The sequence below is a fragment of the Eublepharis macularius genome, chromosome 12 (genome assembly GCF_028583425.1).
Source record: "Eublepharis macularius isolate TG4126 chromosome 12, MPM_Emac_v1.0, whole genome shotgun sequence".
Lineage (NCBI taxonomy): Eukaryota > Metazoa > Chordata > Lepidosauria > Squamata > Eublepharidae > Eublepharis > Eublepharis macularius.
The window spans coordinates 57,038,419-57,050,877 of NC_072801.1; the positions used below are offsets into that span (position 1 = coordinate 57,038,419).

Consider the following 12,459-nt stretch of genomic DNA (forward strand, 5'->3'; position numbering starts at 1 on the left):
CTGTTTCTGTAAAGCATTAATCCTTAACAGTCCTTCAGCAGTTTGTATGGCACTTCTGAGTTTTTTTATTATTTTTTTTTAATATTTTCATTATTATTTTTCCAGATAGAAAAGAAAAGAAGATAAGTATAAGATAAAAGGAGCAAGAAAGTTTTCAGTACAATTTCAGTAGGCTTGCTTATATCAACATTATAGTTCTCCAAGTCTTCTAATTAATCTCAATACAATTTTAACTGTAAGTTCTGATATTTCACAGTATTGCCATCTTGTTGGATTTTGTTCTGTATATTTATTGTTTATCCATTCGTAAAAGAGATTCCAAAGTAGACATGGGCACGAACCGCATTACGAACTTCAAAAACCCACAAAATTGGCGATTGTGCGATCGCGATCCGGCAGTTCGTGATTGTCCATGGCAAATGAACCAGCGTTCAGAAGAAGGCTGGTTCGGTGTGTTTGGCCGTGGTTCAGGAAGCCAAACAGTCAGGTTCCATCAATCAATTCCAGGGGAATGCCTGAACTCTGTCTGCGCTCCTTCTGTCACCCTGGAAACCCGAATCGAAGCCCAGCTTACCTTGATCGGCAGGTCTTCCTTCCAACCATGGAGCTGTAAAGTGGTTAGAAGTTGGGAGAAGACACCCAGGGAGGGAGGGGGAGGGGTGTTCTGTAGCCACGGGCACTCCAATCTCATCCCTGAAACCCTGATAGGCAGCTCTGACAGCCAAACACAGACTTCCTGCGTTGCTCTATGGGACCTCAGCTTATAAAAAGCACTGCGCTCCTAGGCTGGCTTTCACTTTCAGCAAGCAGTGGAGTGTGAGAGCTGTTGCTTGCTACTTGCTAGCCTTTGGGGAGAGAGAGAGAGCTTGGATTTTTGTGGGAGTTTCCTGGGGGCCTCAGATTGGAGAGGGTATAACTCCAAGATCCCTATTGCAATCTTGACCAAACTTGGGTGCTAGCTGGAGGAGAGCCTGCTACATAGTCCCTGTGAATATGGGCTCTCTAAGTGCAATGGGAACCATTCTGAGCACCACAAACCGTGAACCGGTTCAGCAACGGGAAATATTCGTTGCAGTTCGCAACTTCGGGATCCTCATCAGCACCGAACCACGAACCGCGGATTCATTAAATTTTTTTGGTTCATGCCCTTGTCTATTCCAAAGTGTAAAAAAGTCTTCTTCCACTTGTCCATTCAATATGGAAGTTAGTTTGTCCATTTCTGCAGTTTCCATTATCTTCTCTATTAGTTCCTCCTGTTTAGGTATTGCTTGTTGTTTCCAGTAGGATGCGAGTAGAATTCTAGCTGCAGTTACTACATGAATAGTGAAATGCATCTGTTCTTTGTTTATGTCCAGCATAGAATTTAACAAAAAAGTCTCTGGTTTGAGAGCAATTGAAATTTGTAACACAGTTTGTATCAAGGCATGCACCATTATCCAATACATATGCACCTCCTTACAGGACCACCACATATGAAAAAATGTCCCTGCATGTTTCCCACATTTCCAACATTTATTTGACACATTTTTATTCATTTTGGCCAATCTATCTGGTGTTAGATACCACCTGTAAAACATCTTGTATAAATTCTCTTTAAACGCAACAGATTTAGTTATTTTTACATTCACTTTCCACATTTTGCTCCATTGTGCTGAGTCAATGTTATTTCCTAGATTCTGTATCCATAAAGTTTTGCATTTTTCCACCCCCTCATTCTGTTTCATCTGCATTAAAAATAAATACATTTTCTTAATCAATTTTTCATCTGAGTCGCATAATAACTTTTCGAAGTCTTTTTGTTCTAGATAAAAACCGCCCAATTTCTTGTCTTTATTATATCTAGATTCAATTTGTCCTCTTGACCACCAATCTAAATTAATACCTTGGTTTAGTAAATCCTCTTTTGTTTTTAATACTCCTTTATCATCTAAAAGTTCTTTATACCTAATAACTTTATCCAAAGAGAATACATTTAGCTGTGTAAATGCTTCTAGTGGGGAGACCCATTGTGGGATTTTCTCATATATTTGTGCTACAATTCTTTCCCATGTCGTTATAGGAGTTTTTCTTATCAGGTGGTTTTTAAAATATTTGTGTCCAGTTACTTTTCCGTACCATATAAACGCATGCCATCCTAACTGTAAATCATGACCTTCAAGAGCTAAAAGTCTTGGATTTTCCAATAAAATCTAGTCTCTAATCCAGACAAGGCAACATGCTTGATAATAAGTTTTCCAGTCGGGTAAAGCCAAGCCTGCATTCTCTTTTAGACCTTGAAGCGTTTTCAGCTTAATTCTTGGTTTCTTTCCTTGCCAAATAAATTTGCTTATATTTTTATTTAGTACTTCGAAGAATTACATGTTAATATTTATCGGAATAGTTTGGTAAAGGAATATTATACATGGCAGTATGCTCATTTTAATAGTTGCAATCCTTCCCATCAATGAGAGTTGTAATCCTTTCCATCTCTCTGGGTCTCTTTTTGTTTCTTGTAAAAGCTTCATGTAGTTTTCTTTCATCAATGAGCTACATCTCGAGGTCAATTGTATTCCATGGTATTTTACTTTCTTTTCCAGTTGAAATCCTGTCATTCTAGTCAATTCCATTTTTTGTTGTATAGTCATATTTTGGTTATCACCTTTGTTTTTTGCTAGTTGATCTTCATTCCCGCCATCTTTCCATATTCCTTTAGATGTTTCATTAAATGTTCTATTGATTCCCTTGGTTCTTCTAGTATAAATTAGCAGGTAATATGCAAATGCTTGCAGCTTATATCTGTCCTCTCACTGATGTTCCTTTTATTGCAATATCCTTTCTTATTGCTCTTGCTAATATTTCTTGCGTCAAAATAAATATTAATGGTGAGAGTGGACAGCCTTGTCTCGTCCCTTTTTCTATTGGGATTGATTCTGTAAGGTCATCATTCAAGATTATTTTTGCTTTCTGTTTCTTATATATAGCTTCAATAGCTTTTATAAATTCTGTTCCAAAGTCCATTTCTTTCATCTGCTCAATAAAGAATTGCCAATTAACGTTATTGAAAGCTTTCTCCGCATCAACAAATATTATTGCCATCTGTTTTTCTGGCTGGGCCTCATAGTACTCTAATAAATGTAGAGCCACTCTGATATTATTTCTCAATTGTCTTTTGGGAAGGAAACCTGTCTGGTCTGGATGTAGTATGTCCAGTAGTATTTTTTTTAATCTTGTAGCTAATATTGTAGCAAATATTTTATAATCCCAATTTAATAGGGCGATGGGTCTATAATTTTTAATCTCTTTTGTGTCTGTTCCCTCTTTGTGTATTAATGAGATCATTGCTTCTGTCCATGACTCCGGTACAGATGTTTCTTACAGTACTGTAGTAATCATCTTCTTATATGGTACAATAATAACATCTTCTAAAGCGTTATAATATTCTGTTGGCAATCCATCTGCTCCAGGGGTTTTCCCGTTGTTTTGTTTCTGTATTGCCTCTACTATCTCCATCACTGTAAATGGTTCATTTACCTTTTTTCTTTCCTCAGCTGATAATTTCAGTAGTTCTTGCTTTTGTAAGTACTCCTTTTGGATTTCTACGAAGATCTCCTCTTTTTTATATAGGTGTTTGTAAAAGTCCTCCACTAACTTTTTCATTTCCTCTTTTCTTATCTTTTCTCTTGTTCATACATCATACATCATACGGGCAATGGATATATCTCTTTTCTCTTTCCTTTCTAAGTTTGTAAGCTAACCATCTCTCTGATTTATTTGCATGTTCAAAAAAATTTTGCTTAGCAAATTTAATATTTTGTGCGATCTCTTTGGTCAGCAGTAAGTTAAATTGATTCTGTAAAATTTTAATGTTGTTTTTAAACTTACATTTGAGGGATCTTTTTAAAAGTCTTTTCCCCTTTTTTCCAGGTTTCCCATCCTTTCCTTATAACATTGTTGCTTTTCTCTTTTCCATTTTGCAGCATATCTTATAGCCAATCCTCTAAAGTATGCTTTACTAGCATCCCAGACAATATTCATGTGTACTTCATGGTTCATATTTTGCTAGAAGTAATTTTTCATTTCCTCTTTAACATCATTCCGGAATTTTTTATTCTTTAGTAGTTGTGCATTCAGTTTCCATCTAAATTTCCTTGTTGTTTCTGCCATTTTCACCAATATAAGATTATGGTCCACAAAGGTCCTCGGTAGTATATCCACCTCTTACTTCTTGTACTAAAGTTGAGGATGTCCAACACATGTCAATTCTTGACCAAGATTTATGACAGTCTGAGTAGAATGTATAATCTCTTCCTGTTGGATTCCTTGTTCTCCACACATCAATCAGTTTATATTCCTCCGCCAGTCTAAGAAAGAATCTTGGAAGAGATCCTTTAGCGTTTTTGGATTTCTTTGTTGTCTTTCTGTCTAGTTCCTGATCAAATACCACATTAAAGTCTCCAATCAAACATATGTCTATATAGTTAAATCTTGCCAATATTTCATTTAAGTTATTATAGAATTTTTCCTGGTGATCATTTGGAGCATATGTCATTTTCAGTAAAATCTTCTTCTCTTCCATATGAATTTCGACTAACAGTATCCTACCATCTTCCCCCAAATATATCAAATTTGGGCTCAATTCTTTTTTAATATATGCTACTATCCCTCTTTTTTTAATCAAGTCTGCAGAGGACAGGGTATCTCCAAGTTTTTTTACATTGTAAGTAGTGCTGATCTTTCTTTCTAATACGAGTCTCTTGCAGACAAGTAATATCTGCATTCACAATTTTTAATTGTCTAAATGTGGTTTTTTCCCTTTTTTCTGGTGAATTTAATCCATTGATGTTTGTTGAGAAGATTTTATTGGTTTCCTCTCCATTATATTTTCCATTTATTAATATCTTCCTTATTCCTTCTGGTCATTCTCATCTATTTCAGTTCCTGATTTGAGTTTTGATCATTGAGGGCCCTTCTTCTTCATCTGATGCTGCTTAGTAGTCCTGTGTTGAGGTTCCTTTGTCTTTCTCTGCACCTGCTTCTTTTCTAGCACTCTTTTTCTTACTGTCCGTTTGTTTTTGTCTCTTCCTGTGTCTTTCCATAAAATTCTCCGTCTTGTATATAGAATCGATCTTGAATCTTTTTCCTTCATATTGAAAATTAACTTCTTCTGGAATTAGCTATTGAAAAGAAATTAAGTCCTCCTTTAGTTGAGTTATTAGTGGTGCATATTCCTTCCGCCTCTGTCTCACTTTCCAGGAAGTCTCCTTTAGGACCCTTATCTCTTTATCTGAGTTTTTTTAAAGTGCAGTCCCTCACACATGGCAAGAGAGAGAGAGAAGAAGAGAATGGGAGAAGATCTCTTCCTAAAGCATGAGTATTAGCAAGAGTCATGTTGCTGGAGGAACAGTACTGGGATGAGACTGAACATAGTGGGGGGGTTTCATCTATGCAACATGTGCACTTTTTTCCTGTCAGTGATTTGAACAAGGTTTTCGGAGTTCCTCCAAGGCATGTGTTTAATGGGGCAGGAGATGAAGGTATTTGGCTGATTGAAATCTTAATTTATTTACTGGGCAAGTATGTATTATATTGGTCACTTTTGAATGGAATAATTTTGTATAAAGTACCATCCCACATGCCTGATTTGTCCTGACTTATTTTAGTGAAATTATAGACTCACAAGGTTAGTTCTTGATAAAAATTGTGACAGGTACTTCATGAGATGATATTCCAGTTCAGTTAATTCCTCCTATCAAAACCAATTGAAGGGAGACACCCCCCCCCAAATAAAATAAAAAGTGCTTAAAAGGTAAGCAGAAAATCGCATTTGACTCTTATGGTTTTAATGGGTGAGGTGGCACCATGATGCAATACCTGCATGTGTGAGGCAGAGCCTGCTTCTAAATCACATAGTACTGTTCCTGTTGGCCAGGCAGCAGTCCAGCTAAGCCATTCAGGTTGTGTGCCATGAATAAATTTAAATAGACCACTTAGAAGCTCAGAGAACCCTTGACTTTATGTTTTCAGTGTGCCCTTTCTTGGGAATTCAAATGAGCTCTTCCATTGATTGAAATCTTCAGACAATTCCCACTGCTTAGCTTCCAGCCCACTCTGAAAATTGTGTCTATGCTGCATTGCAGTTATTGACTCCAGACCCAACCTGTGACCTCTGTCAAAATCATATATCCCTTGCATGCAGAACACAAAGATTCTGAAACAGGCTGTGGGGAAGGGGGGAGGTATTTGGGACTGTGGCACAAGAAGACCATATTGCCTTCTGGAATAGGACAGTAGTTCCTTTTGTGGACCATTTCTGTTGGGACTTCAATGTTGGGTGATGTTCACCAAATTTTGGTCCTGGAGTTATCAGAAATAATAGGAAACTTGCCTCTATTCTGGACAGATGTTCATACATGCCGTTCTGAAAGGTCTGACTCAATATGACCCAGTTGCAGCCTCCTATAACATTTCCTCCTGTTCTATCTAGCTCCATCACTTCTTTAGGGGTCTTATCTTTAACAACAGTGCTGGAGATAAAATTTCATTCAACGAGAATGGGGAGCTGGTAGCTGGATTGGATGTTATGAACTGGATTAGTCCCTCAAACAACACATTTCATAGAGTGAAGGTTGGGAGGATAGACAATTGGGATCCCCAGGATTCTGCAGCTGAAGCATTTACCATTAACAATGAAGACATAAAATGGCCAAGATGGTTTAACCAGGTAAGGTTCAACAATTTGAGGCTTAGGTGCCTTTTGGTTGTGAATGTGCACTGAGTGTGAAAGTAAAGTTCACTGGTCAGTGATGAGCCACTAGGAAGTTCTGAATTTGGATTGAAAATAACTCAGGCATAGATGTTACAAATGATGATTCCAAGCTAAACACAGAGGAGCAGATGAAGGTGGACTGGCTCCTGCGATGGAAGGAAAGAAGTCAGCAGAACAAAGGGAGAGGCCTTGAAGGCTGTCAGGAAAAGGTAGGAGGAAACAGTGGGGGAGAGATATAGGGGAAAGTGAGATGCCTCCTGCAAGCCCTTGCAGTTCCCCCCTCTCCGTACTTAATAAACTATGAATGAATGATTCGTAAGCCAAACATACATGATGTTAGTATTTCAAATGTTACTGAAGAAGAATTGTGGGAAGCATAGTACAAATGGTGTCCTTGCAGCTGAATATTTATACGCAAATTGATGTATTTCAACTGAACTGAATAAAATCATTCTCATTTTTCATTTGTTTATCAGACACAGCCTATTTCAGTATGCAGTGACAGTTGTCATCCTGGTAATTTCAAGAAAGTGAAGGAGGGGGAGCCATTTTGTTGCTATGATTGCCTTCAATGTCCACAAGGGAAGATTTCAGATGAGAAGGGTAAGAAATTATCAAGATTATTTCAGTCAGAGGAAAAGGTAGAGGAAAATCAGGCACATGTCATGATTTCCTATTTTCATATTTTGAAACTTGATCAAAAGTTTGAGTAGGATTGGGGCTGGAAGAAAGCTGCTGAAGACAACGTCGACTGAAGTAAAAAATTCTGATAGCACAAGTCAATGACATTCAATCTAAATGGGATTAGTCTGCCTAGCGCTGCAGTATTAATCTTGAATTGCTTCTTGATCTTTTGTGAGAATTCCCAGATTTAAAAAAGCCAATGTGAAAAGAGGCTTCTGTAAAACATTTGTTTCTTTCCTCCTTTCCTTCTTGTCGTCCTTGCCAGAAAGACATAAGGGAATCTGTTCACATCTGAGAGCTCTTGCCCCACTGGATCTCTCCCTCCTGTTGCACAGGATAACATGCCACCACTCAAGCTGTGGTCTTCTTTCTACTGGTCTTACAGGGGAAAGTGTATTTGGCTGTGTGCACATTCTGTCACCCACACTCCCTCCCCCTTGTCTGTAGCCCAGTCAGAAGTTCGTGATTTATGAGTGGACTCAGCAGTTAGGCACCCTGGGTGGGGTTCCTTGATCACAGTCTGAGATCTTTAAAGGGAAAATATTTTTCTTTACTAAAATACACTCTCATTTCACTAGAACACACAGCGTTGGATTACAATGTATAACCAAATTAAAAAGGAAATAAAACATATGAGGCTAAGTTATAGTCACTGTTGTCTGAAGGACCACTCAGCATCTGAAGGACCACTCAGTGATCCGGGGAAGTAAGCATGGTTTTGTTCCTAACAGATCTTGCCAGACCAACCTGGTTTCCTTCTTTGATCGAGTGACCAGCTTACTGGATCGGGGGAACTCTGTTGACGTGATTTATCTGGATTTCAGTAAAGCTTTTGATAAGGTCCCCCATGACATTCTGATGGGCAAACTGGAAGACTGTGGAGTAGACTATAGGACAGTTCGGTGGATAGGGAACTGGTTGGAGGACCGCACTCAAAGAGTGGTGGTCAACGGCGTTTCATCAGATTGGAGGGAGGTGTCCAGTGGGGTGCTGCAGGGCTCAGTTTTGGGCCCGGTACTTTTCAATATTTTTATCAATGATCTGGATGAAGGAGTGGAAGGGCTGCTCATTAAATTTGCTGATGATACCAAATTGGGAGCGGTAGCAAACACCCAAGAAGATAGAATTAAAATTCAACAAGACCTGAATACTCTGGAGAAGTGGGCAGCTGTGAATAGGATGCAATTCAACAAAGACAAGTGCACAGTATTACATCTGGGCCACAAAAATGAGAAGCACAAATACTGGATGGGGGATACACTTCTGGGCAGTAGTATATATGAAAGGGATCTTGGGGTAAGAGTGGACTGTAAACCGAATATGAGCAGTCAGTGTGATGCGGTGGCAAAAAAGGCTAATTCAATCCTGGGTTGTATCAAAGGGGCCATAGCATTGAAATCGCAGGAGGTCATAGCCCCTCTCTATACTGCACTGGTCAGGCCACACCAGGAGTATTGTGTGCAGTTCTGGAGGTCTTGCTTCAAAAAGGATGTGGACAAAATCGAGAGGGGGCAGAGGAGAGCGACAAGAATGATCAGGGATCTGGCGACTGAGCCCTACGAGGAAAGGCTCAGGGCCTTGGGAATGTTTAGTTTGGAGAAGAGGAGGTTGAGGGGGGACATGATTGCTCTCTTTAAATATTTGAAAGGCTGTCATTTGGGGGAGGGCAAAGAGCTGTTCCAGTTGGCAGCAGAGGGTAGGACGCGAAGCAGTGGGCTAAAACTACATGCACAAAGGTACTGTCTGGATATTAGGAAAAGCTTTTTCACGGTCAGAGTAGTTCAAAAGTGGAATCAGCTGCCTAGGGAGGTGGTGAGCTCCCCTTCACTGGCAGTTTTCAAGAAGAGGCTGGATGATTACTTGTCAGAGATGCTTTAGGCTGATCCTGCACTGGGCAGGGGGTTGGACTAGATGGTCTGTATGGCCCCTTCCAACTCTATGATTCTATGATTCTATGTCACCCTGGCATTTCTTTCCCTGGAATGGAATTAAGCCTGTAGGAACTTTGAAAGCAGAGAATGGTCCCTGAAGAGATCACTCCATTAGCGCCATGTTCCCAGCCCTTGATTTGCCAGGTTCTAAACAGACCTTTTGACCCTTCCTGTCCAAGCTTGAATGGTTTAAGTTTAACCTATCCTCAAACTTGGAGTGGATCTCCACTGGCACCTTTCCTCCAATAAAATTAAGGCCCATGTCCCAAACTTTTACAACACCCACATGAAGTTGCCATATACTGATTTAACCCATTGGTCCTTCAAGGTCAGTATTGTCCCCTCAGACTGGCAGTGGCTCTCCAGGCTTTTTAAAATGCACCTTCACCTCATCTATTACCAGATCCTTTTAACTGGAAATGCTGGGGATTGAACCTGGGACCTTCAGCATGCCAAGTAGATATTCTGCTACTGAGCCATGGCCCCTCTGCACTCCCGGCACTCATTATATCTCAGAGCCGAACCACACGATACAAATTACACAAGACCGAGTGAGTGTCAGGTGTCATGTCTTACCCCAAATGCCTGTGTCCAGCATTCTCTCGATGAGCACGTGTTCTGGTCCAGGCACAGATTCTTAATGTTATGCTCCGGTGTGGCTGTGATGGCACGTGTTCATGGTCACAACCAGTAAGTTGACAATGCAGAGTGTCCTTTTTTCCTGGATCTTCCGCTTCCTATCTGCAGCTCACTCCACCGTGCTCTCAGAACTGCAGGTAGATGGCGCTCACGTCTATGCGCAGAGTGCAGATGCATGATGGGATATCCTTCCTGCGTCTTGGAGGAACGCGGAGAAAACCCGTGCCACCATGAACACGGGTTCGATGGGGGTCCTGCATTCCTGGCGCATGTAGTTGAAAACAAGGTTGGAACACGTGTAGGTGCGTTTTCGTGTCATTCATGTGTAATTCGTATTGTCTGGTTTGGCTCTAATATAGCGACCTATCTTACCCCTTCCTGGCATGTGGGCAAATGTTCATGTTTTCTCTGAGATCAGGGCATCTTTGAGTACTTTTTAAGGGATGCTGCATCTCTCTTTCCTAACAGCTTCCCGGATTTCTTTTATGTCATAAATATATTTGTAAAATTGACATTCTATTAATACTTAATAGCTTAATGAGTCCTTCTTAAAGATTGCTTACAGTCTACAATGGGAAGAAAATATGAAAATATGCCTTAATAAAAATGGGCCATGACACCCATTGAAGCAGGTGGGTGGGATCACAGTTGACTTCACAAATATCCTCATTCATCTACCTCTTCAGAACTGAAAATTAGAAAAACATTTTCTACCACAGTCAATAGTGAGTTTTAGGCACTTTTTAAGACTTTTTTTTCTTTCACAGACATGAATGACTGCTATAAATGCCCAGATGAAAAATTTCCGAGCAAACCCCAGGATTCATGTATTACTAAAGACATCTCTTTCTTGTCTTATGAAGATCCCTTGGGACTCAGCTTAGCCATTTTTGCTCTCTCTCTCTCTTTGATCACAGCTCTGGTGTTGGGAACATTTATAAAGCACCGGAACACTCCCATTGTGAAAGCAAACAACCGGAGCCTCACCTACACTCTCCTCGTCTCCCTTCTGCTCTGCTTCCTTTGTGCCTTGCTGTTCATTGGCCAGCCTGAGGTGGGGACATGCCTCCTCCGTCAAACTGCCTTTGGCATCATCTTTTCAGTGGCCATTTCTTGCATACTGGCAAAGACCATCACCGTGGTGCTGGCTTTCATGGCTACCAAACCAGGAAGCAGGATGAGGAAATGGATGGGGAAACGACTGGCCAACTCCATTGTTCTTTCCTGCTCCCTTGTCCAAGGAGGACTTTGTGCTGTGTGGCTAGTAACATCTCCTCCATTCCCAGATGTTGACATGTACTCAGTCACTGAAGAAATAACACTAGAATGTAATGAAGGGTCTATGGTTCTGTTTTACTGTGTGTTGGGATATCTGAGTTTCCTGGCCATCATTAGCTTCACTGTAGCCTTTCTAGCCAGGAAGCTGCCTGATGCTTTCAATGAAGCCAAGTTTATCACCTTCAGCATGTTGGTCTTTTGCAGTGTATGGTTGTCCTTTGTTCCAACCTACTTGAGCTCAAAGGGGAAATACATGGTAGCTGTGGAGATCTTTTCTATCTTGGCCTCAAGTGCTGGGCTTCTGCTTTTAATTTTTTCCCCTAAATGCTATATTCTTTTGCTGCATCCCAATTTAAACAGCAGAGAAAGATTAATAAGGGGGAAATAGTCACAGCAGATAATGGCCATTGCTTTAGGAACTGAGACATATGTTTCTAAACATTGAAATGTTCCTGACAGTTTGAGGCCAAGCAGCTCTCTGGTGAAAAAATATCAGTGTAGTAGTGTTTTTGATGCTTACTAAATCAGGAAGCAGCATGCGGCCAACTCTATTGTTCTTCACTTATCCCTTATCCAAGCAGTCATTTGTGCTATGTGGTTTGTAATATCTGCATGTTTTATTGTATTGTTAAAAATCTGACATGGTTTTAATTTTTAAAATATTTCAGTAACTTGATGTTTGTCACCCTGGGGATCCTGTTTGGGTGGGGAAATGACATATATGTGTTTTAAATAAATAAATTGTACTGGAGGGTACTGAGGGATCCAGGATTGCACTTTATGCCATCTTAGGCTACCCAGGCTCCCTGGCCTTTGTCTGAATCCTTGTGGTTTTTCTTGCCAGGCCACTGCCTGACAGTTTCAAATATGCTAAGTTTATCTCCTTCAACATGCTGATCTGTCATAATATTTGGTTATCCCTTTTGCCAGTCCACCACTATATGACAGTATGTAGTAACTGTCAAGATCGTCTCTAGTTTATACCTCAGCATTGGGCTGCTGGTTTGCATATTTTAGCCCAGGTACTATTTCTTTTCCTCATTCCTTCCCACAGGTATCCTTATCAAGAAAAATCAATGGTGCTAATGGAATATCTATGAAAAACTGCTCCACGTCCCCTTGTCAGAGACTTCCGGCTTAGATCTCGAATAACTTCACTGCATGAGTCCAATGATGCATGAG

At 40.2% G+C, this 12,459-nt stretch overlaps 1 protein-coding gene across 1 annotated transcript; it reads left to right on the top strand.

Moving 5' to 3' along the window:
* Positions 1-6,873: 6,873 nt before the first annotated feature.
* LOC129339492 (vomeronasal type-2 receptor 26-like) lies at positions 6,874-11,665 on the top strand. Its single transcript, XM_054994071.1, has 3 exons — positions 6,874-6,954; positions 7,222-7,348; positions 10,767-11,665. Exons 1-3 carry the CDS (start codon positions 6,874-6,876, stop codon positions 11,663-11,665), a joined length of 1,107 nt encoding a protein of 368 aa, XP_054850046.1.
* Positions 11,666-12,459: the final 794 nt, after the last annotated feature.

Excerpts from the sequence above, each read along its gene's own strand:
- LOC129339492 (XM_054994071.1), top strand. The coding sequence starts at position 6,874 with ATGAAGGTGGACTGGCTCCTGCGATGGAAGGAAAGAAGTCAGCAGAAC. Across the intron at positions 6,955-7,221 it reads TTGAAGGCTGTCAGGAAAAG|ACACAGCCTATTTCAGTATG; the intron begins GTAGGAGGAAAC and ends TTTGTTTATCAG. Across the intron at positions 7,349-10,766 it reads GAAGATTTCAGATGAGAAGG|ACATGAATGACTGCTATAAA; the intron begins GTAAGAAATTAT and ends TTTCTTTCACAG.